Source organism: Xiphophorus couchianus, chromosome 9 (genome assembly GCF_001444195.1).
Source record: "Xiphophorus couchianus chromosome 9, X_couchianus-1.0, whole genome shotgun sequence".
In the NCBI taxonomy this organism is placed as follows: domain Eukaryota; kingdom Metazoa; phylum Chordata; class Actinopteri; order Cyprinodontiformes; family Poeciliidae; genus Xiphophorus; species Xiphophorus couchianus.
Window position 1 is genome coordinate 9,661,465 of NC_040236.1, and position 26,291 is coordinate 9,687,755.

General features: G+C 36.2%; 1 protein-coding gene across 5 annotated transcripts in view; it reads left to right on the forward strand.

Moving 5' to 3' along the window:
- Window positions 1-524: 524 nt before the first annotated feature.
- The window catches only part of LOC114151557 (arf-GAP with coiled-coil, ANK repeat and PH domain-containing protein 2), a 52,370-nt gene continuing 26,603 nt past the window's right edge, over window positions 525-26,291 (forward strand). For all 5 annotated transcript variants that reach the window (XR_003596955.1, XM_028028835.1, XM_028028838.1 and 2 more), the window contains exons 1-6: window positions 525-929; window positions 12,879-12,936; window positions 15,848-15,967; window positions 16,465-16,518; window positions 19,347-19,405; window positions 21,112-21,295. Coding sequence is in view for 4 of the 5 variants with exons in the window: in XM_028028835.1 (XP_027884636.1) it covers window positions 877-929; window positions 12,879-12,936; window positions 15,848-15,967; window positions 16,465-16,518; window positions 19,347-19,405; window positions 21,112-21,295 (528 nt within the window). In the remaining variant the exon portion in view is untranslated. The remainder of the gene's footprint in view (window positions 930-12,878; window positions 12,937-15,847; window positions 15,968-16,464; window positions 16,519-19,346; window positions 19,406-21,111; window positions 21,296-26,291) is intronic.

Genomic DNA, 26,291 nt, shown 5'->3' on the forward strand with positions numbered 1-26,291 from the left:
TAAGAAAACGGTTCCTGAGTATTTTTTAAGGATCAGGAAGCTCCTGTCAACTGACGCAAAGATTGTGTATTCAAAGGTAGACTTGTCACTCATTTCAATTCTTTAACGCTGGCCCTTAACATACAGCACACACTAAAAAATATGCTGCAGACTTTCTGATACTTATGTAGACATACAATAAATACATGTAGATCATCTATCTATCTCCTTTTGTGTGTGTATGGTGTAATTGTGTCATCAACTGCACAACTGAATAGAATTGTGCATGTTCAACAGAAGCGAAAGACCACACTTACCTCCGGTTAAAATGTTCATATAAATAACATACTCAACGCATGTTTTAGTTGTGTGGCTGTCTAATATTATCAAATTGTCAGTTGGAAAAAAACACTTCTTGGCGGTGGGGGAAAATACGTTTCAGAGTGTCCGACTGGATTTTATAGACCCATTTCCAGAGCCGGTGTGCAGTCTTTTCAAATAGACAATCTTTGTGTGTAGATCTGTTGGAGAAAAGCTCCTCTCCCGCGGACTGCTATGATAGAGCTACTGGACAACACTTTCTGTTTTCAGTGCTGACCTCCGCTTTTGGGACAGTTTAGTGACGGTTTTCTTTTGGGGGGGGGGGAGGGTGGTGGTGAACTCGTTCACAAAGAAAAGCGTCGTTTATGAGCGCTGTCCAACCACTTCTTGTTGGTAGCTGCTGGCCTCTGAGGCTAGCTGGCTTAGCGGAACGGTGACCGAGTGGAGCCAGCTGGTCGGACGGAGAAACGGGAACGTTAGCGAGCAAGCTAATTAGCCAGAAACACTGGGCTTGGATTATTGGCTTTAATCAAACATAGAGAGCAGGTTGTGCAGGCGCAATTCACTGCGGCAAAGATGAAAATAACCGTGGACTTTGAGGAATGTCTGAAAGACTCCCCACGCTTCAGGTGAGCGACTATAATTTCCGTCTTTCCCCTGTTTATCCGGGTATTTGTTTATACGGTGTAAAGTATCCAGTTAGCGCGACGATCAGCAGTAAGGAGCTTGCTGGTTGTTGCCTGCTGCTCTTCTATTTTTGTCCCTTAAGAAAGCCGGATCCAGACTGGGAGGCTGCTGGTGGGGCAAAGAAACCAAACAAACTCATTGAGTTGTTCGGTGAGACCAAACGAAGGGAATGTTTTTCACCATAAATTATGTAGAGATAGGAAAATGTATTAAATATGAATGTTGGGAATTACTGGCTGTGCCAGTAGCCTGAACTGACACGACAGTGCATTGTACTATATCCTTAATTATTAATGATTTAGCATGTTGCCCAATCATATTACTCCTAGACTACAAGCACACTACCTGTATATTACAGTTTAATAATATGCAGAGTCACAATTTTAAAGTCTCCTCTGCTGGTTTTAAACAGTTTGAAAATATTTTAAAATGTAAGTTTTGAACGTTAGAATGTTCATATTTTCTATAGTAAAAGTGCATCCTTAATCAACAACTGATCTAATTGGTTGATACCAATGTCCTGCAGGTTTTTCCTATAAAAGAAAAAAATTGAAGGAATGACAAGATTGTCCTGATCTATACATCAAAAACATTTCCTGAACCTTTAAGTAGATGTTTATTGAATCTTGAAAAGCATAAAGCTGATGGTTGATGCATTTATAAACCAAACAAACTAGGAGTTGAAAAATGTGAGATGTTTAATGCACCAAGAAAATTAAGATTGTTCAGTTCTTTATCAATCAGATCTGATCAATTGAGAATTCAGATCTCTAGCTGACTGACTGGTGTTGCCCTGCTTTGTTGAGTTTATTAAAAAATATATATTAGATAAACATCTTGGATGCATAAATGGGAATAATCTTGTAATTCTTGGACTCAAACAGTTCATCTAAGTCTTTTAAACCACCATAGCACATAGTCTTACAAAAAGACAGACCTGCATGAAAATTGAATCAGTTTCCTCTGTAATAGCAGGAAGCACTGTTGCCTTGCAGCAGGAAGGTCCTCTGTCAGATCTCACCCTGGAGTCTTTCCGCATGTTGTCCCTGCACAAGTGTGGGTTCTTTCTGGGTACTTTGGTTTCCTTCCACGATCCAAAAACACGTCTGTTAGGTTTTTTGGTCCCCCTAAAATGTCCTTGGTTTTCCATGGATGGTTGCATGCTGTGTGTCTCGCTGTGTTGCCCTGTGATGGACTGGCAACCTGTCCATCACAGGGCGGGTATAAACAGTGGATGGATGGAGTAAATAGACATTTTCTCTCTCCTTTGTTTCCCAGCTGTTATGATGTTTCCAAAGCTCCCTCTCTTTTTAATCGTCTTTGTCAGGTGTATGTAGATATTACACCATGAATTCCTGATATTTGAAGTATAATTGTAATCAATATAGCTTACTAAACAGTCATTATTCTAATCAGTAATGCTTACACTGACGCTGTAGCAAAGTTGTATGCTGCTCTTGTAAGTGTTGGCGATATGGACCTAAAATTTTATTTTGATATTTACTGTCATTTATTGAGATAACTATAAAAGTAACAATAAAAAGTTTTTACAACTTCTTAGCGGTCGTTTTTTAGGTAACCTTAAGGTTGGGTATCACTGCTGTCAAAGACCCACAAACACAAATATTGGAACACCAAATGATTTTTATCACGTTTTTCCATGTACTTATTGCTTTTAATCATGTTTTCAATTTTATTGATATCTATTAATGCTTTCATGGAACCAACAGTGGAAAAAATAGTAAAAATAACAAATTTGTGTGACTGATACAGTCAGATTTTGGAGCCTCAAATGTCAACTGAAATGTATCATTGACGTGATAAGAAATTTTTTACGATGGCAACAAGTGATATAATAAATGTCCTTCCTCATGCCTTAGTGGATGTTACACTTGAAGTAAAAAAAAAAAGACCAACTAAAGTTTCCATAAATGACAAGATTAAACTTGCTCATTCCTACCAATGTTGCTTTAGCTTGGTTTTCTTGTACTAGTCGTGTGTTTTTAGACCATATTGTATCTCAAAAGTCATCATTTGCAGCTTTTTCTCCCCACTTTGTCAACCCTTTGGGAGGTGTTAAGTTGAGTGTTTGTCCTCAACCGCCCCATCCCCCTTGGGTTGCTTTGCGTTCAGTGTTTTGAGAAAAGCATCTCTCTTCTTCCTGTCTCTCACACTCTGTTGCTCGAACATCCTCCCCCAGCCAAACGAGGAACAGATGTTAGAAAGTTGCTTTTTTATCAGCGCATTTCCTTCAGGATCACGTAAGGGGGGCTGGAGAAGAGGGGGACTTCCCGCACAGTGGAGTTGCCTAAACTTGTAAGGAAAATATGCAATACATGTATAAGAAGTGAAAGCATACAGCCAAACTGTGCTAAACTGCTGACAGATGGTTGTTCTGTTAGTCTAAGATGGTGGCTTGACTTTAAAGCTTCTTCCTTCTTAACATTAATATAAGGAGCTAATTTTAGATCGATTGTGAACAACAGAGGGGCTGAGTCACAGCAGAACTGGGTTGGAGTGGGCTGCTGTACCACCAAGGCACAGTTTTTGGAAACAAAGAAAGGAAAGTTATTAATGAGCCACATTTCTGTAGCATCCCTGAATTTTACTGAGACCAAGTATATATACTCTGGGGGTTTTTCTTCAGTCACACAAAGAGATAAGCAGTTTGAGGGAAATTAGTACACTCAGGAAATGGGGAAACTGGATTACTGGTCTTCTGATATTAAAGTAAGAAATCTATATTACAGAGAGAATACCTGGAAGTTTAGTCATAAACAGGCAAATTCAATTTCAGATGTAGTTTTCTGAATAATAAGCTATGTTATATTCTAATAAACGCTAACTTTGTTGGTGTCAAAACATTTAACAATAAATAAATAAAAAATCCTGTTGCTTTCCATATCTAAAGCAAGTATTAAGTTCAGAATACCTCCAAACATTATTTAATAAATGACACCATCAACTTTGTAAATTTCCTTTCACTTAAACCACTGGCATAAAATATTAATATGTTGTGAATCTTAACAGCCTATCATGCAATTATAATAAAGATGAATGTGTCTTCAAATTGCTCCTCAGGTACAAATGAAGTTTCACTCCATTGAATTGAATTGATGAACACTATTTCTTCAAAAAGCCAGCGTCCATGATGGTGTCTTAGTGAATCTGGCTAACATTAAATGCACACTCTACTGTAATCTAATGTAAAAAGCTGCTACTTTTACTTTGAAATCAGGCACATGATACTTTGTTTTTTAATTAGTTGATGCCTGTATGAACTAGCAATCCAATATCATGGAAGATCTGAATTTAAGCAATATGAACACTGCAGTCTGTTTTTATTGCTAGTAATATTGTTTTTCTGATACAAAGTTTCTTCTCTAGAGGTCCAGCGATCCCCCACTCTCCATCTTTGTTTTCATTACCATTGATCTTTCTCAGAGCCGCCTGTCAACATAAACTCTGCAGGAGTTCTGTAGTTATCAGAGGCAATCGCAGCACAGTTCCAGCTCCAGTCCCCGCTGCTTTCATCACATTTTTCCAACCTCCCTCCCAATGAGTTAAATTTGGTCAGGAAAGAAGACAGTGGCAGAGACAGAGGGGATGGATGACAAACATTGAATATAGAAGCAGCGCAGAGCAACTCCAGCTTTCTCAACATCTGTTTCCATTTTGGTGTTTACTTTTAACTTTGTGCCAGAGAATATGGAGCCCTGAAATGTGGAGAAGGTTTTTTTAAGTGGTAATTTGGCACACCCTCGTGTGTCTTTTTTTTTTTTAAGCTCTCATCATTGCTTTAGCTGAGAAGCTGTCTTTGGTTATAGACCTCGCTCTTAGCCTGGGGAGAGCACAAACACTAGAGAGCAAAACAAAAAAAATCTGTATTTTTGGCATAAACACTTGTAGCCTAGTTTCCCACTTGAGGCTCGGCCTCATGAGCTCTGTTGGCTCCATTGCAACTATGAGAGTTGGAAAAATCCTTCCAGAGAGCTGTGGCTTCACTCCCCACATGTGTAGGAACAAAAGTTTTACATATTTGATGACTTTCCATCCCTACAAAGCCAGTTGCCACAACATAGTTTTCATATACAGTTAATGCTGGTTGGACGACTGCTATTGTGGAGATGTTTTCATCCTGCTTAGAGCTGACTTGAAAGGTCCAGAAAAGTGTGGGATTTTTTAAGTATTGTCCAAGTCTGGCTGGTATGGAAAAGGTTACCATTTTCAGACATAATTCTCGGCTTTGTTGTCTGTGTGATGATTTCTGTAAATAAGTTGCTCCTATCAGCAACGTTTATGCTGGTTTTATTTTAAAAAAGACACATAATTACAGTCAACTTTTCTTCTTCACGCTACACATTAAATCTTGAGTTTTAAACACCTTCACTATTCATCTGTCTATCTGTCCATCCATACATTTAATTCTTTCATCTATCTGTCCATTATTTTATTGATCAGTTCATCCTTTTCCCCTTTACTCTACCTCATAGGCCCAAATCATGTGAGTTGTATTATTGTAGGATTTTTATGATCATCAACAATATTTATGTATTAAAAATTAGGAAGTTATATTGATATCTTTGGGAACATCATGTAGTTATTGGCTACTGGACCTATTAAACCTACCATGCATCAGTTAATACCTACTGATAGGACTACTTCTTAATTTGCATCAATAAAGCAATTTTACTTTGGTGGATAGGGCACCAAAACGGGCTCCAGCCCAGGGGCCCACATCCTTGTAAATCCAGCCCTGTAAATGGGTGTAAATAAAGTAAATATGACCTACTGAAAACTGAGCAGAAATTCTTGCTCCATTCAGGTTCCTTTGATTAATTATGGTAATATTATGTGCTCCAAAATAGTCTTGATGAACTCAGTGGTGGAACATGTTCTGTTTCAGTTTTACTTTATTAGAGCTGCTGAAGAGCCAGCAGATCAGGGAGAAATCTTCTGATCGCTGACCAGAGCGTGATTGATCAGTTTATCAGGTCTATTTGAGCTCATTACTGCAGCTGTGCTAAAACCCTTAGTGTTTATACAATAACAATTTCTACCCTATTTTAGTTTATTATTTATAATTTTCAATTGTAATTTTGGTGTCCTGGGGATTTTTTTTTGACAGATTTCAGGAAATATTGGCGTTTCATATTCAAATTATTTAATTTTAGCTTTCATCTGAAACACAAGGCATTTCCATCGTCGTCATAGATCCTGACAATGCTGTAGTTTCTCCCTCCTCTCCTCAGTGTTTCCTTCCTGCAACATGTCAGTGACGAAGGATCAATCGAGGATCTACGCCCTCTGTAAAATTACCCCTAATGTTCAGTCATTACGACAGCAAAGAAAATTTCCCCAAGCTTGTAAGTGTTTATGTTAAAGTAATGACTTCATCTTGTGGATGTTGTTGACACTGTGTTGTCTTAATGGTTTTTTTTTTACCACAGTGGGACCCTCTTGCATGTTGCCTCTGCTTCTCTTTTGAACAATCACAGGATCTACGTCACAGCACCAAAGCTCACCCTATTCTTCACATTTCCATCCACAGTAACAGTTTCACTGAGTGGGATTGTTTTCCATCCTCCACTACTGTTATTTCAGACCCTCTTCATTCTCCTTGTTCAGCTTTTGTTGCAGAATTTTAATTCTTTAAAAAAAAGCAAAACAGATTTATCGACGCCAATTTCCATAATTTTGGGAGATAGATGATTGGATGATACTTGCATGTGAAACTGTTCTTATTCCCCGCTCTTATCTACCTAAGCAAAAGCCTAAAAATCAACCACTGCTTCTTCTGCTCTCTTGTGAGAGAGGTTTGACTGATAGACTGGACCACCAAGTCATGTCTGCAGGTTTGCAATAGTCATCCCGCTGTTTCCAACTCAGTGACTTTCCTGCTATATTTTGCGACATTTCAGACAAAAAAATTGGTGTCCAAAATCAGAATCGGCAGATGAAGCTTTTTAAAGATTGGTAATGGGGGATTAGTGCAATTGGTGCACTACTAGCTAAAACCAATTTAGCTATTTCCTCATATGTAGGAGGCAGATAGAAGGAGAGTTGATAAAGACAAAAAATTGCTGTGGGAAAAAATCATAGCTTATCTTAATAGTATTTGTTAAAGCACTGTTAAAGTAAGCATGTATTAGGATGGCCGTGGACTGTTTTGAGAGTGTTTTAATAGAAAATAATTTCGGTTTCATTGGTTTAAAATGGGGATGTTTTCCTTCTGGAAGATGTTTTGGTTTCTCTTTCCCTAGTAATGAAAACCAGAGTAGTTTAGAGTTAACATTTTCATCTGATCCTTATAACTGGAGGAAATTCAAAATAAGTGTATGAGAGATGGTTTTGGAGTATTAGTTTGTGAAGCCTTGTAGACTCCATCAGGCCAACAGAATGAGTTACAAATCTGTCTCATCTGCTCACTTCTGAAATCAGAGCATAAACAGGTCGGCAGCTGGTTGCCAACAGCTGCACAGAGCTTCAGAAGAGGTGCTTTCTGTTTCAAATCGAGTCATTTAACCACTGTTGTAGAATCAGGTGTCTGTCTTTAGTTAAGATTTTTTTTTAAAAAGAAAAAAAAAACACATCTGCAATGAAGTCAAGTTTTTGTGGCCAAGTAATTTATTCCAGTAAGAGTCCAGAGCCTTGTCTTATTTTGTTCTTGGTCATTGGCAGTGAGAGTGTTGTAGTCACCCGCTGAAAAAATAGCAGTTTTATGTGAATGTTTACCCAAAAACCACCTCAACTTCAGTTACACTTAGAAAGAATGGAAATTTGAGACGTTTATTTTTTAGACTCATTTGGAAGAATGGCCTGAAACCTGCAGCTTTTGTTGAAATTCTCAGTGATTCAATATTGACTTATAGAACGAATGGAATTGATCATTTAGAACATCTGCATAGAATTGTGCTACTGAAATTTATTTCTAATCTAGTCAGCTCCTCTGTCTGGCATGTTGTATTCATCAGAATCCTTTTATACACTCAGTCATCATAAAGAGAACCGGGGCCAAACATTTCCTCAGTGATGTTGAAGAGGCCTGTTTTTAACTGATGTGGTTCACAAGGCAAGCTTTTTAAATTACTCTTTTCATGGCCTCCAGTCTTTCTTCTACACCACATATTATTTAACTTCACCCACCCAGCTAAACACTTACCTCAGGATATCCAGTTTCTCAGTGTATTTTTTACATAATGTAGTTAATGAGCTTATGTTTCTTTTTGTACATTACTTTTTCCTGTAAAGTTTACCATCTCGGATAGATTTTCTTGCAGTTGTCACAAAACGTTTAGTCAGTGCAGCAATAAACGTGGAGCTGAGTTATTTTGTTGTTTTTTCCAATATCTTTAGTCAGAACAAACTCTAACAGGGGATGTTTAAAAAAACTATCAAGACTCTAAAGTTTCTAGAATAAAATATTAGAAAATGTGACCTCTCTCAGACCAGAGAAGAGGGAAATAACTTGTATATTTCTGTGCTTTCTCTAATCTGATTACTATATTAAACATGTCACTGATACTGAAAATAGCTTTAAATTTTTTTCATTATGTAACACCACAAAGAATGCAATCGACACAACCTGAAAGTTCCTGGGTATGATGCTTTCCCTGATGGGAAAAATATCTTTTAGTCTTTAGCTAGATGGTAAAAGCTGGAAAACCTTTCACCAGCCAAACTGCATTTCTAATTAATTATGTTTATATACCGTTATGTTACTTTAAATACTGACAGTAATGTGATATTGTTGTATATTATTGATATTGTGTTGTATTATAATGGAAAAATATTTGCCATTGCATTCCACAGTCTGCATTATTGTTTATAATTACCTGGATTAAAATTGGATAATTACCATTAAATAAAATTTTACATCATATTTTATTGCCCTTTACTTCAGGTACAAAAACTACCTGAAAATATTTTTTTGGTTCATTGATAATCTATTTCCAAAGGGAAATCTTCCATAAAACGTACCTCTAACCTATTTAAATGTGTAAGCTTTAATGCACAACATTTCACTCAAATATGTTTCAAAAGAAAAGAAAAAATGTCCCACATGTTGTTTAGTTTCTTTTCTTTTCTTTTTTTGTTGTTGTTTTGATTGGATAATCCTCTTATTGCATTATTTACACTTCTGTCCAGCTGCTTTCCTGGTTTGACTTTTCTGTTTCTCCAGACCTGGAAGCAGAATTCCTGCCTCATCATCTATTCTTGCTTCTTATCACATCGTCTCCGAGTTATCAGACACGTTGGCTCTGAAGAGATTAAAGCAGCTCATGAAGTAATCTAATTTTGCAATAATAATGTGTTATTGTGTTGAGAGAACCTGAATAAGCATCTGAAGTAAGCCTTTTAAGTCTTAATCCCATCACTTTTTATTTGTTTGACGTTTCCAGATATTTGGTAGCAACATATAATATCCACTACATGATTGAAGAGTGCTTCCAACCACCTTTGAGCAGCAGTAACCTTTAAGTAATAGGTTCTGTGTAACCTTATCAGTATCTGACAGCATTGTGCTGCAATTCTTTACCCGCCCTTCTTTACTGTGATGTTACAGTTCACTGAGCTTTGAAAGGTTTTGTTTATGCGTAACTTGCATAAAATCAGTTGGGTTCACGTCTGGGTTTTAAGAGAACTGTTGCATGACTTTAATTGTTTTATTTTTTTTTTTAAGAAAGAAAAGAATTTTAATTCTTATTTAATTGGTGTACTCTGAATCATAACCCAGCCATCCAACTTAACATTAATCAATGTTTTGTTGTAGCACAAGTTGTCTGGTGCAACTAACCTTTGTATAAAAAATATTTTGGACATAAATGTCAATGTGCTGATAAGATATGCTCCTCCTTGCTAAGTTAGTTAGTTAGTTTTCCCCAAGTTTGACGCTGTATGTTATGGTGTTATGGTCAAACATTTCAACATTTATCCTAAAAAGCTAAGTTCTTCAGTAGCCGCTGACTGAATTTGATAGAAATTGTTAAATAATATAGGATACAAATTGTAAAATGTGTTCTCTTTAGATTGCAAGTTCATTATTTTTGGTTGTAATACTTATAAAAAGTTATGTCTACTTGGTTTTTGTTGCGGGATAATTAAATCTTAGTTGATTGTTTTTTGATGAAAATAAAATAAAAAAACAACTAAAATGGACTATTCTATTTTTTTATGTAAGAATCTGGATGTGAAGCTTCTTCCAAACTGAATTTCTGTCTCTTTAAATATCTGTGTTTATTTTTGGGCCTCGTTCTTTCTTCCCATCTGCTGAAACCAATTATTCAACTTGGCATTGCTCTACAGTCGGAATATCAGTCTGTTATGGATTCCAGGTTAAGGACCGTCAGTGTTTCCTTAAGGATTTCTGCGTATTCTTTACATACTTTCTGCCTCCTAATGAACAGTGTTTCTTAATTAAAAGAGGCTTGTGCGTGCCTGTGTGTGTGTGTGCGTTACATTGAAAAGCTTGAAGCTCTTGTTCTCTTCTGCTTTTTGCTCACTCTCCAAGGCCAGATATGTAAGGCAACGGCCCAAGTTTTCATTTTGAGCGGGCCCCTCCTTTTCTTATCCTCTGTCAGCACTTTCACAACCTCACCACACCGGCTTAAGTTTCAAGATTAAGGGGAAAAGCTCATGCAATGGTGTTTGGCTATGGAATGAGTGTGAATTTTAAATGAGTTTGAGTTTTGTTCACCAGTACTTAATCTAGTGCATTAAATAATTTCAATATCCTTTTACAAAAGTAAAATCTCTTTATCTCAGTGATTTTTTTATTTTTTATTTTTTCGGTGAGTGGCCTAATTGATCCATTAAAAAACGACTTTGCCTACTACAACAGATGAGGGTAAAAAGTTCACATAATATGTTCTCAAGTTTTGAACACAGCCAATGTCTGTGTGTGAGAAGCATGCTCTTTATTGCTTTTGACCCCGTTTCTGGCCTTTCAGTCTATTTTAGCACTAAAGTTCATCCTTTTTTGTTTGGGTCACAGAAGCAGTCAGCTCTTTTCAAGCTGAAAAGTTATCTATTGAGCTTAAACCTACTTTTTTTTTTATGTCTTTCAGGTTGTATGCATGAGTGTGGAAGATTAGTTTTTAGACCTACAAATGTGATTTTTATGTTGCATGTTGGATCCATCACTGAGAGTAGCAGCTGTGCTATGAATTAAGAAATTAGAAAAAGCAAATCTTAAAATTAGACAAACTAAAAATTATTTGCTAGTTAGGTCTTATTCGGTAGCTTATTGGTAGTACTAGACTACAAATCAGGATTTAAATAATGATATAAGGTATCTTGAGAATGAAGCAATGATCTTTAGCTTTTTGATGCATTTTATGAGTAAAACTGGTGGTTTTTAAACAAATAGTGTGAACAATCAATCAATAAGTTTATTCACTCAACAAAACACATTTCACCAATGTACAAAAACGTTGTCTTGTAACAATTCATCTACATGAGTGAAAGGGAGCAGGACGAAGAAAAAACTTTATAAAAACCTGCCCCTTTCTCAATAATTACAAAATAAATCTTTTTGTTTTCAAGATTAGTCATGAGAGAAGCTGCAGTTTGCATTTTGTTGTTAAGGCGAACAATACAAGGAGCTTGGAGATTACATGTTCATGTTTTATAGCAAGTGAAGAAATGGAAAGCAATTTGAAAAACTACCACTTTATGCGTTGTGAAACTTCAATGTATTTCCACAGTGATAAATACGGGAAATTACTTTTTGTAGATTTTTTTTTGTGGTTGGACTATTCTGCTGAGTCAACCTTTAACAGTCATGTGCTGCATTTGTGCAGAGCACTTTAGCTGAATGTGTAGCTGAAAAAAGATTTCTCTGTGATTGCCTGATTCTGTCTGATGGTTTATTTACATAATTTTAGGTTGTGAGCAAAGATACAGAAGATACAGAGACAGACAGAGCAAGAGTTGTCATAGTTGAGCATTTGTCAGAACGCTATTGAGTGATTGTTTTGATATTTAAAGGCATATGCCTCAAATTATTGTTCAGTAACATAGATATGTGCGTTCAAATCAATCTCACTGATTGAACAATGCACACTCAAGTTAGTGGCATAAATATAATGCCATAGACCCCTAGGGGTGAGTTTTACCTCTGCAACATGATCCTACTCTTGATTATTTTTGCTTTAACTCTACAACATAAAACAGAAAAGGATCATTTCTATTCACTGATTACTCTTCTCTTTCTCAGCAGTTTACATCATTTATAGTCATATAATTTCAGTACAGAATGCACAATTTATAAAAAAAATATTTATTATAAGGAAAAAATGGTTTTCAAAATAAAACTTTTGATATAGACATATGATATGCCATGTAAATATTATCTAAGACCTTAAAGTGGAGTGAGGGGCTATTTTATGAAAATAAATCAATATGTTGGCTGTTCTTAAAATTTTGGTTTATTGTTCTCTTTTTACACAATTTCTCATTTAGAGATTTCCAGTTTCTCATATTTTAATCACAAGCTTACAAGGGTTTCTAACAATCAAGTGCAGCAACAGTAATGTGTTAAACTGTGCACATTAAGATGTAGGAGAGCAGAGATTAACTCAGATGGAGCTGGGATGAGTCATTTAAGTCTCTTCTTCTCTGTGATATTCTGCAGCTTGTAGTCTGCTGATCCTGCAGAGACCCAATCTGTGCTTTGTCACATTTTAAAGGGCAGGATGCCAGTCCTGATTTCAGCTCCGAGGCCTGACCCAAAATGGCAGCTCTCTCTTTAGCTGCCTCCACCAGTTTCTGTGTTTACACATGCTTGTGTCAATGTTCCGCAGACCCCTAATACATGTGCTGCAACTGTAGTTTTGTGAAGTGCTCAAGTTCAAACTTTTATGTTTTTTTTTTTTTTCTCCTCCTCACAGAGCAACCATAGAGGAAGTGGAGGGGGATGTGTGTGAGTTGGAATCCAAGCTTGACAAAGTGAGTACCACCCATGAAAAACATTGCTTAATTGTTCATTTGCTCCACGGTGAGAGCTGGCAGCTGCAAACGGACATTCTGTGAGTGGGAAGGTGCAGGTTTGTCCCAGCCCTCCTCTACTGTATATCCTCAGGCAGACTGCTTTAGCAGAAGAAAAAAAATCATTTAGACAATGTAACTAAGATATGTAAGATTTAGTTTGCATTAGTGAAAGTGCATGATTGTAATTCAGCTGTGAAATTCTGCATGATAATGTCAAGATAAAGAAATAACCTCTACGATCTCAATGTACATGCACAGTAACTTACCTGACTTATTTGTATTTGATTATTCAAGTCAAAGATGGTTTATTCTAACAGTTTGCCAATCAAAACTGAGAATGTGAGGAGTCAAAAATGCCCTATTTAACTATACCTGTAATATAAGAATGCATAAGGACAGCATTCAATATTTTTTAGTCCTCCTTCCATTGGGGACTCATATTTTTTTCTGTACTAGTAGCATAAGATTACTATGTCAATAGTCAATAGTCTGAAACACGTTTCAGACTATCGCGTGAAGGCATTAAAAGCTGCTTCGCCGTTACTGAATCTGGAAAAAGGTTGTGGTAGGTAGCACCGCTGTGTAAAAAAAGATGGTGTATGAGGATTAGCATTATTTTTAAACTGTCTTTAGCGTTACATATTTGCGATTAGCATGGGGATTGTTGCTAAAAAAGCTTACATTGAGACTGGAAATCAACTGATCAGTTTTTTTTTATGGTGTTTTATTTTTATTTTTATTGGTCAGAAAAGCCAAATTTTGTTGATCATAATTGTTTTGTAAAAGCAATAAAATGATATAAAGATCCAAGCCGGTGAATACATTTTAAACTCAGATCTGAAAACCATAAATTCCCCGACATCCACCGCCCTGCAGCTCTGTGCTGCAGAGTTCACTAGCTGCGTTCACTACCTGAGAGCTGGGCTGCCATCCCGGGAGAACCCACTGCATTGTTCCTGACTCTTACAGTCTCAGAGCCCCACCTCTGTGACTCAGCCCCGGCCTCACTTCCCCTCTTGCTGTGGAGAGGAAGGATCTGCCAGATAGTGGGTGTGTTTGCGTGCATGAGTGTGGCTGTGACAGTGTGTAATGTCACCCATGTCTAGGGTGGAGTCCTGCTTCGACAGACCAAAGTTCAGCTCTTTTTATTTGGAGCTCGCAGTTTGCCCGGCCAGTTCACACACAGGCATGTTGAATAAAAAGTAAACATGCTTTCAGAGCGGCAAAGTGAAAGCCTTTTATTTTTAATGATGTGGATTAGTATTCTTTACTACTGTTGACTTTCTTTAAAATCTTAAAATAATCTAACAGTAACTTGCATTAATCTACCTGAACCATGTGTATTTTTTACTGTTAAAGAAAAAGAAGCATACAAAATGCAATTTACTAAAAATTTTATTTATCTTTTTATCAGTTAATTAAGTTGCTGCTCTTTGGTTGTGGTTGCTAACACTTCAGCTTCATGGCCAGAAGGGCAGCACTAGTTCAAATCTTGGCTTTTGGCCTTTCTGTGTATAGTTTGCATGTTCTCACTGGTTCCTTCCCACCATCCTGAAACATGCATGTTTGTTTAACTGGAACATTTAAATCACCCTTCGGTGTGTATGTGGGAAAGGCTGTGGGTACCGTGATGGACTGGCTGTCCTTGGTTTACCCTTTTGCTCTCTTTACAGCATGAATAGGCTCAAGCTCCCAGTGACCCTGGATTACTATTTAGCAAATGTAGAAAAAGGATGAATGATTAGTTCAACAATTTCTTGTTATTTGCATTTTCCTGAAGCAATTTAGCTGCTTTGAACACAAGCGCACACTTATGTTCTTTGTCACATCTGATAAAATATTACAATTCATCCTGTTTGCAGATGTTACAAATTTATTTTGTTCTGAGAATGATGATTTCTCACATGACTAAACTGAAACTGCAAAAATGCAACACATTTATGGACATTCTATCAGAATGTCCATAGATGAAAATTTAATGGGAGGAGTAATTTTTAGGGATTGTTTTGGATTAAACTCAACTGGAAATCTCATGTATAAAATACAAAAAAATTATTGAACTTTTAAGTAAAGTAAAGAATTTTTTAGAACTACCAAAAGTCCAGATATTATATTACGTGTTGATTCATAGCTGATTGTATAGAGGTATGGGGCAATACATGTAAAACCAAAACTAAATATTTGTGACACAAAAAAATGCATAAAGTGAACACTAGACAACATATTCTTAAATTGTTTATCCAAATGTTTTGAAACTAAGGAACTTGGCAATTTAAAAATGATTATGACATAATGGTTATGTCTAAAGCTAGAACGTAATTATTGGCAGTTATTTTATAAAAGTTCTTTGCTCTAAGCTCAAATAGGACTGGACAATAAATCAATAATGGTATATATCATGATTGACATATGATCAATATCAATAGATAACACATCTGATAGAATATTCAACAGAATATTCACTGAACTCCGATTCAGAACCAAAGAGCTTTCTGGGGGATTTAGGAAAAGCTAAGCAAGATTGGTGCCATCAACTACCTCACTCTTTGGTTACCTAGCAATGACCTGTTGAGTTACTTGCAAAGCAGCAGTTTAAGGTTTTTCCAATGTGCCTCACAATTGCTTAAAAATAAAAAAACAATTGCGTTCTCTGTTTGTTAACAAGCATCCATGAGGTGGCATCTACTTTACTCGAGGTGGACACCCTTTCTTGTTGTCATCCAGAGAACAATACAGTTCAGAAATAATAAAATTTTTCCTATGTAAATTAATATGGCTTGAAACATTGACCAGCACATTGCTTTTTGTTTCTGTTTTCTAATAACCTTTGTTAACACTTAACTCATCAACTTCGCCTTTGTTTCCCCAGCTGGTGAAGTTGTGTATTGGGATGATAGATGCTGGAAAAGCCTACAATGCAGCCAACAAGCAATTTGTCAACGGGATCCGGGAGCTTGCCCAGCAGTCTGCCAAAGATGAAGTCATTGAGGTAAACAATAAAATAATCTAACCCGAACGAGATCAAAGAAAGTTCCCAGCTTCAAGGGTATTTTTGTTAGATTTTTTCTTTTTTTCCCTCTTCCTGGTTACTTTTTTCGTTTTTATTTAACACATTTTTTTCCCTCCATTAAATGTTTTTGATGAGATAAACTATGCTGTAACATGGCTCATAAAAGCCTGTGTCCACTTCTTGTTGTGGAGACCAGATGTTTTGTTTTCTCTTGTGAATTTCTTTCTCTCTGCCAACTTCACTCTGAAATGTGAAATTCAAACTCTGCATACACCCATATATCATAGACCTTAACTTGAATAGAAAATAGCATTAAGACATTTCTTAATGCTATAGCATTTCTTTTTTCATCTAAAGATTATGTTTCCTTTAGCTCGTATATATGATAAATTGTGTTTGTCCAACCTTTGCTGATTTGCTTTGTCTTCTGTTTTTACCTATTTTCATTTTCCTTTTTTTCTTTCTTTCTTTCACAGTCCAGCCTCACAAAGTTTGCCGAAAGTCTGCAGGAGATGATCAACTATCACACGGTACGCTGTTCTGTGAAAACCAGATGAATTCCCAATAGTTGTTCTTTTTCTTTCCGCTGTTGGCTGATGACAAACCCAGATGGGCAGATAGTTCACCACATCTGTTTTACTCTCAGTTTCTATTCACTGCTGGGAAACCCAGAAAATTTCTCCAATGTCTTTTAAAACAATACTTTGTCTTAGGATCAGTTTTTAGTAAACCTGATGCTAAGATTTAATGTCTGAGTTAAAAGCCCCAAAGCTTAGCGCTGCTGAAAACATGTCTAAGTAGCTAACACTATCTGCCATAAAACAGTGGTTAGCTGAAAGCTATTTGGGTAGAGTGCATGTTGTGGAGCACAGGAATTTAACTGTTAGAATAAATTATGCATCAGTGGAGTCAGCATGGTCATGGTCAATTTTTTATGATGCGGTTATCATCCTTCAGGACAATTCAACATTTTAGAAGAAGTATTTAGATTTTAGATGCGAGTTTCTGTTGCTCTTACAGATTTAGTGCCGTATTGCTGCAATAAGTCTCACTTTCAAATGTGGGATATTTGCTAATACGTAGCAGCCATTCCCAGGTTCTTGAACTTTTTAGGCACCTGCCTTGACAGATTTATGTGATGACTTTGATTTAGTCACATCCTGACTTATTAGTGTCTGATTGGGATTGTGGTTGCATGTAAAGAAGAAGGCACAGCGGTCTACTTTATTAATGCTAATTTAACCACAGAGAAGAGGCACAAGATGAGCTAGAGACTCTTCTTATGCAGTGACTGTTCCAATGTTGGTCCTCCTTCTCAAGTCTAAATTTTGTTTCTTTAGGTCGATAGCTATTTTTCTGTTAATTTGAAGATAAGTTATGTGGCCAATTTTTGATTTTCAGTTTTTTTGCTTTTCTAATACAAATAGTTTACAAATTACAATTTCTGTATTTTCTCTCTTACGTTTTTATATTTGCATAGCTGTCATGATGTGTAACTGTGGCAACAAAGAATTGTCTTTACAACTCAGAGCAGCTAATTAGCATCTTAAAAGCTTAAATACCAGAACTACAAACTCAAATCTTTCGTGTCCACAGCATCACTATCCACAACAACCTTTAGAAGATACTTGGATGGTATCAGTTACAAACGTAATTAATTTACCACTCGGATAAATAAAGTATTTTTGAATTCAATTGAATAATAAAGATTTCAAAATATTTTTTTGTTGTGCTTTCCTTCTCTTATTGGTCATTATTTGCTTATATTAGGACCAGAAGCTGCACTGTGCAAGTGTGTGAGAGAATAGCTACTGTAACAGAGGTTTTAAATAATATTTTAGAACGATAATAAAGTAAATAAGGAGAAACATTTCCAAACCCAGTTTTTTCCATGGCAGACATTCAGCTTTGCTTGTTGTGTTCAAACCTCCTGTTATCTGCTGATAATTTCACTCTCTCACAATTTGTCGCAGCCTGAATGAAACACAGAATATGTTGGATAGCTTCTTAAATAAGCTAAAAATAGGTAACTTTGGGGTTTCACTCAGTAACAACTTCCGCACTGAAGACAGTTGTTGCCAATTTGACCTGGTAGAGCTTATGTATGGTGCGGTCAAATTTAAAACTTTCTGATTTCAGTCACCAGCCAATTTCTCAGAGCATCTCCAAGCAAATATTGATGGATAAATGATAAAACCTTGAACCTACAGAAAGTACAGACCATTTTCCTAATTTAACCAAACTAATTTATTGGTGGCAACTAGATTTTCCCAGCTGTGGTTCTTGTTGTTAAGTTTACCAGTATTCTGTGACGATCCAGATTTAGACAGATTTAGATTGAGAATATACTTGAATTGAAGGATGATTTATCTGTATTGCAAAGGAAGAAAACTATGATGAGCAAACTTCTCTGTTACAGGTGCTAAGAAAATAGAATAGAATAGAATTACTTTATTCATTCCAGCAGGGAAATTATTTTGCAGTTACAGCAGCATAGAGACAAGACACACAACAACCACCACTGAGTAGCAATTGTAGACAAGATAAAATAAAAATAAAATATAATATGCTGTCAATATAAAAAGCAGCTTAGAGCAGTCCTTGGAAAGATTCAAAAATGCAGAAACAGGAATGAAATGCAGAAAAGATTGATTCTATGTTGGATATAGATTCTAGCTGCCACTAATCCAGTTGTAAGAGATAAATAGTAACAAACCTGCTCAGACTTGGATTTTAAATAATGAAAACAGAACTTGAAGTCCATAGTGACTCAAGTCTGGTTCCCTAAAAGCCTCCAGGAGTCGTACTGTGAGCCTGCGACTGTTACTCATCTGAGGCGACTGTGGCCATATCAGCTGACTGCCTGATTGGTTTTTGCCACTCAGCGACCTTTCAGCACATGATCTTCTCAAACACAGAGCTCAATCTGTTAGTCAGTGATTGCCTCTCCCAGGCACATTGCTCATATTGTCTTCAGGCTCTACTTAAAGTGCTTGTAGGGTCTTATTTTGTGCTGGGGATCCAATTTTTTAAGGAAGCGTGCAGGTTAATGAGAGTATGACTCACCAACAAGAATAAACAGTTTGCGTCATTCCTTGTGTTTATCCCTTTATGAGGGGAGTTTACAGAGTTGCTCCGTTTGTGTAAATTTAGTTTCCTAATTACAGCCTGTGATGTTAACAAAATCCCTCCATAACTGAGATGGTGAATGCTAACTGGTTTGAAAAAGGAAACCTTGCTGTTTCTGTGGTTGTCCTGGATAAACACATGCCATGTTAAGTGTTTAAAATGTTTCTTTATAGTTTGTCAACAAATGTTGATAAAGGAGCAAAACTCACCTTTTTTTCTTTCTTCACAGATATTGTTCGATCAGGCGCAGAGATCAATCAAGACTCAGCTACAAACATTTGTGAAAGAGTGAGTGTCAATGAAAGAAAAGGGCAAAAGCAGGAAATACTCAAGAGATTTGATGTGAACATAAGTAGCCAACATTTAGGAAATGTAATGTTGGGAAGAATAAACAGAAAGAAGAACAGAAATGTTTTTTCACAGTTTCGATTTACAGTCAAATGTTTTTTTTGGTGCCTTACAGAAGTATTAATTCCTCCTTGCAGTTTCTTCCATTTTTTTTGGTGGGAAAGCCACATTATTATTTTATGAAGACCAAGACAAAGTAGTGTTTAATTTCATAATATAGGGAACTATCAAAAAAAAAGTTTTTGAGAAAAAATTTGAAAGTGTGATTAATTTTTATTCATCCCTCTTGAGCTAAAACATTTTCTGGAGACAGAGATTTCTGGCCAGTCCAGTTTACAAACTGTCTGAAGCTGAGAGGGGATTGAATCTTTAGGTCTTCTTCATCATCCTAGTTGATTACACTATCAGCTTCTGAATAATGGGGACTGAATACAAATGCTTGAGATACTTGTTGGATTTTTATTTGTAAAATGTCAAAATACCAAATAAAACCCCTGTTATAATATATTTTTGGTTGCTGCTAGAATACTAAATGTGGAAAGGATAAAGGTGTATGACTACTTTTTCCCAACTTGCATTATCATATCTCTGTGTTTTAAACCTCAGCTTGAAATTTCAGACCATTGGCATAATTACAGGAAGCAGTCACAGCTCGGGATTAATTCATTAGCAGGATTAACAGTTTTAGCTTCAGGCACGCCAAGACCGAACTCCCACGTTATCAGCTCTAATACTTCTAAGGGGAAGCTAGAAGTTGTTCTTATTTATTATTACTTCCAAAAACCTCAAAGTGAAAAGGCTGAGTCCCTTTGCTGAGAGCTTTGATAATAGCAATGGAAAATATGTAAAGCAAGAGTTGACCTCCAGAAATTTCCAGAATTACCTTGGACCTTAATGAGCTTGTTTTTGTATGACCTTGCTGAAAGATGAGCATTTCTTACTTCAACAAGTCACTTTACCCATAAAAGACCACTGAAGATAATGAGAAACACCATAAATTACTATTTTATGAGGCATTATCCACATATTCTCTAAAAATATAATTCTTTTCATTATTCTTTGATTTAATAGTCTACAGAGGCATAATTTAGCAACCTGAAATTCAGAGTCTAAGCATGAGCTTTAAGCTTTTATTGCAGCTAAACTCTTTTATAAAATTTTTTTGTGAATGTTATTACTTATATTAGGTTAGAAGTAATAGTTTTAAAAGCCTAATGTGTTTCAAAGATATATCAGGATAACAAAATATGTTGCTTAATTGACACTAATAGGATATAAAGAGTTTTATTGAGATTACTTTTAGAATTAAATGTTAATTTTAGCAACTGTCTGCACAGGCTGAATTATAACAGCACAGTGACTGTTGTAAGAATTAAAGCTAAATTACCATCTAATGGTAATTTGTGTCATGACCATCATTTCCTTTTTTCTATATGAGTTTAAGAGTGTCTTCGTTTTATGTGTAAATATATCTGCTTGAATTGTTGGTTTTGCTTCCTAAATCTGCATCATCTGCCACAAAAGTAATTTTTTTAACAGCTTTGTTTTAAGACTTTTGCTTTCAGCATCCCATACTTTGATCTTCTTTTCAGTTTTAAAATAAACTTGTTTGAAAAGCTTCTAATTTCCATTGTCCTTCTTTGCAGTGATCTGCGAAAGTTTAAAGAAGCCAAGAAACAGTTTGACAAAGTTAGTGAAGAAAAGGAGAATGCGCTTATCAAGAATGCTCAGGCTCCTCGCAACAAGCAGCATGAAGTAGAGGAGGCCACCAACATCCTGACCGCCACACGCAAATGCTTCCGACACATTGTCCTCGACTACGTCTTACAGGTATGCTGACTCTGTGGGATTAAAACACAGAATAACGGCAGTGCATTAGGGATCAGTTTGATATTTCTACATCATGTTGCGACAGAAATTTTAGTTCAAATCTTGTAGCACTATTCAGCAGAACATTGTGCTTTGTCAAATGGTGCACAAGTAATTTTTAACAAGGCTTTAAATAGAGTAACATTTTGCTGATGAAAAGCTTAAAAAATGAGCTGTGCTGTCATAATGCCGTTTTTATCCTAACTTACAGATATGTGGTACTTCAGCGATGTCAGCCTACAGTGTCTTGCAAAAATCAGCATATTATTAAATAAATTTATTTATATATTCAACGGATTTAATGTGCTAGAAGGCCTACTTGTGAACTGGAAGCACGTTTTTTTTATATTTACTTTCACAAGTAGAAATGTGAAACATCTGGTATGCATTTGTGCTCAGGTCCTTTTCTCTGATTCCCCTGAATAAAATCTGGTGCAGCCAGTTGCCATCACAAGTTGAATTATTAGTAAATAGAGTGCAGCTTTGTGTGATTTAATCTGTTTAGATCCAGATGTTCTGTGAAGGCTTGCTTTTAAAGGAAACTGCCAAGAAGACAACAACTGTTAGCAGAAAACTAAAAGTGATCGCTTGTTGTGGTGGAAATCTAACAATGCATATCAATCAACCAAACTCTATTCATAGAAGATCTTTCATGTTTAAAAGTTTAAAACAGACAAACAAACATTCAACTTTTAGAAACATAATGAAATGATCCGAATGGTCAAACAGAGTAAACAATAAGGAATTAACAATGCTACCCTATTTTAAAGCCTGTTGGTGGCAGCATAATTCTGTGTGGATATGTGTTACACAGGGTAATAAAGTCTGGTCAGTGTTGACTGGATGAAGCTAAATTCAGGGCAAAACAGGCAACGACCTCTTTACATTGATACGTTGTTTACTTAGAAACACAGAGCCCAACAAGACTGAATTGTTTTCAACCAAAGCATACCTATGCGTTAAAATGGCCCAGTCAAAGTCCAAAAATGAATATTTCTTGTAATCTGTGGTAAGACTTGGATATTGATATTTATGGATGATCTGACTCATTTCACATAACAACCTGCAGATTTTTTTGTAAAGGTAATTTTATTTATACAGCACATTTTCAGCAACAAGGCAATGCAAAGTACCTTGTCTCTAGACGTGCAACACTGATGACACTTGGAACTATAATTACAGCAAAAGATATTTCTACAAAGTAATGACTCAAGGAGGCTGAATACAAATAGATGCCGCACTTTCCAGATTTACAAGTAAAATTTATTGAAAACAATGTATCATTTATTAAAGTTATGAACTTTGTTTTGTTGTCACACAAATCTCAAAATGTGACAAAGTATGAATACTTTATGAATACACAGTAGTAGTAAAATAAGCAATTATATCTTGTGAAACAACTTAAAAAATCTATTGCGAACTGCATCTATATACTTCCTCTCAGGTAGATGGCTAATTAAACCATTATCAGCTGCTGCTATCTTGTCAAATACTCCCATCTGAATGGAGGATGTCCCTCTGCTCAATTATGTTGATGTGATTTAATTTTCATTCAACTCTGCGCTTGGAGTGATGGCTATAAAAAGATCCGCTGGCTGTCATATTATCTCCCATTTCTCCCAGCATCGTGTTCAGTAACAGTAAGGAAAAGACAAAAGACAAATGACTCATTTCTTCATCAACCCGTTAATCGAAAATAAGCTGAAAAGGAAATGAAAAAGGGGAAGCTTGCAAGAAAACAACTGAAGTGTTTAATGTTAAATAAAAATATCTGTTGGGTTTCACAAGAAATACATTTTCATACATCAAGATTTAACACTTTATTTCCAAGACACATCACAAGGCAGGTGTGAGAAGTGTTGCATTTTTGCAAGTTTTTCTTGCTGTAAAGTACTTGCATATAGTCCATCGCATCAGCTGTGTCTGTGAGTCTCAGCACCTCTAATTACTTGGTGATTTCTGATAAAGCAGCTGCCAGCACTTTCCATTCAATCTCCCTCCAAAGGAACTTGCACTGCTACATTTGTACCATTTTCCCCCAAAAGCAGACTTCAACGTTCTGCTTCAGCTCTGCATAATCGCTGCCTTATAAAATAAAGCCTGACTGTGTGGAATTAGTTTAGTTTTTATCAGGCTCTTTAGTTTGCTTTCAGGAAATCTTTAAATGAGTTGCTAGCTCAGCTGATTTAAATGGGCCTTTTTAATGCTTTATATTTGGTTAGGGTTGTCAGCATTTTAAAACTCCACCCTCAGGCAGTGCTTACTGGAATATTTAAGAGATTTCAGCTTTATTTTTTTCATTTCTTCTAGATTGTCTTTGCCCAATTATGTGTTATGTAGTTTAAATTGACATTCTGGTTAGTGGAGGAAGGAGAAAATACAGATGAAACATTGTGCTTTAGTTAGACAGGTATTAACCAGACTGTGAGGAGCAAAGCTATGTGATAAATAAAGCAATTAAATGTTCATGCCTTTTCAAACAGAACAAGTAGAGTTAAGCTGCTTATTTTGGTCTTGGTTATGTATATACATGTTCTTTTTCTGCCTACTGATTTCTTGTTTTCAAAAAACCTGTTTGAAATGAATAAATCAAATAAAATGCTAAACATTCGGGCTTTGGATTCAACTACAGATTCATGAAAAATTTCCTGACTAGTTTCATCTTTTCATCCCTGAAATGAACACCAATTCTTAACATTTAAATAAAAATCGAAGCCACAGGAAACAAAAGCTGTCAACTCTTAACAGACAAGAACCTGAAACATGAACTTTTTTTGTCTCTGTCTGAGATTAAATTAGACTAAGCTTTTCAAAATCAAAAGCTTGCATAAATTATTTGGTAAAAAAAAAGTATTTTGGTAATCACAAGTGGAATCATGAAAAGTTTTAATTTGATTTAATGTTGGACGAGAAAAGCAAACTGTATATGTTAATGTAAATAATGGTTCCCACTATATATAGATTGCGTTCAGCTGTATCTGGGCTTCTTTGTTATTTATAAACGTAAACACTTTTTGCAGAATTTGCATTTGGTGACAGTAACTTACTGAAACTGACAGACCCTAAAAACAGAGACAAAATCCATAAAAAAAAAAGATATAGAAAACGCTTAGACATGTTGTTTTTTTCTTTTCAGAACATTTTTATATATTAACTTATTTTTAGCCTCCTCTGAGCTGAAACAAAGGCAAATATGGGCCTAATTGTTCTAAAATTCTGTTTCCCTTCCGCACGGTAACATGCGACTTACCACAACTGAGCAACCAGTTGTAATTGCCTGTAACTTTTGCCTATGGCTGTTGTCTCAGCCCCTTGTTGCACCAGTCTAACTAAATCGCCGTCGTTTTGACATGCTACTTCAGGCACAATTACAAACTGCCTGCCATCAAAAGAGAAGGGGAGGGTGAGGCTCATAAAAGCTGTGATGCTTCAGTTACTGTGGCAAAATAATGACTCTTTCCAGGATGGAAGTTAAGATCTTTGTAGGAATACAGCTGTGGTCAGTGTTGCCTTACAACCATGAAATTATCGCCGGCCACAAAAACTAATCCAAGCTTTTGTTTTCTGAGGTACCGATGATTTGGGAGCATGCTTTCCTGACCACAAGCAGTTCCCTGTGTGCAAACAAGCTAACCTGAGAGTTTAGAGCGTCTCTCGTCTTTTCTAGCAGCTAAAAGCACCACTTCACCCTGGAGTGACCTTTCTGTCTCAATAAAATGCATCTGGATAGATTAAAATGCGACTCTGTTTTAATACAAAAGTGAAGCACCAATATATAAATTCATTGCACCCAGAGAGCAATGAATTTATTTGTGATAAAAGCTTATACTTAATGGGAACGCAAAATTCAGTTTCTCAGAAAATTTTTATAAATTAAAAAAATATATAATAATAATAATAATGATAATAACAATAAAGAACAGTGAGCCTGATGGAAATTATTGCCATGTAGTGGACATCATATGCTCTCAATACGTGGGTGTGCCCTTTTCTTTTAAGAATTACTTCATCAGTTTGGCATGGCATGATGTGTGATGTTATTCTGGTTTGCGTCAATGAACTCCTGCAGGGATTTGCTTCATAATTATCAAAATATGTGTAGTTTCTTGTTTTTCTGTTTCTCCTCTGAGCCTCCAATACTTTGTGACTTTTAGCATCGTGGTCAAAGTTGCGTGTATCCAATGTGATTATCTGCTGGCCTGAGACTTTCTCCAGCTGACTAATTACTACATTAGGTCATAACACTTGGAATGCACTACCCAACAATTATTCTACTCAGTTATGCTTAATATTGCACAGGCTGATATTGCTGTGACAATATGTTTGCAATGTATTGTGCAGCCCTAACTGCAGTTGTTTTTGTTGCTGGTTCACCATTTTCCTTCCACTTAACTTTCCATTAGCGTGCTTTGATACAGCACTATGTGAACTACTAGGATTTTTGGCAATGGCTGTTTTTTGGTTCATCATCCAAGTGAAGTGTTGTAATGTGCACAGGGAAGACATGCAAAGTCCACCCTAAAAGCCCCAGCTTGGATTTCAACTCATGACCTTTTTGCTGCATCTAAGCCATCAATAGTGCAGCCCCAGTTATTGGTTCCTGCCTATGAATATAGGCTGGCAAGTATTTAATAATTCTTTATGTATTTTTCTCAATTTTGTATGCCTTCTCTGCAACATTAACCTGAGATAAACTCCCCCTGAGAAGTTTACTGCCATTTGAGACAGTAAACTGCTGCACACAGAGTCATGCATAAGCAGGAACACACGAGGCTGAAGTTCAGCTGGGTAAGGAGAAAACGACCATGTTTGTGTGACTTTGGGCGCCCCCTGCTGCTGAGAAAATGAAGCACTGACTGGAAATGCTTGCAGCAAATGGTGTAATAAATTTTATTTACTTATTTATTGGCTGGTCTTTGTTTAGCTTGATCTCTATTATCATCTTTGTCTGTATGTA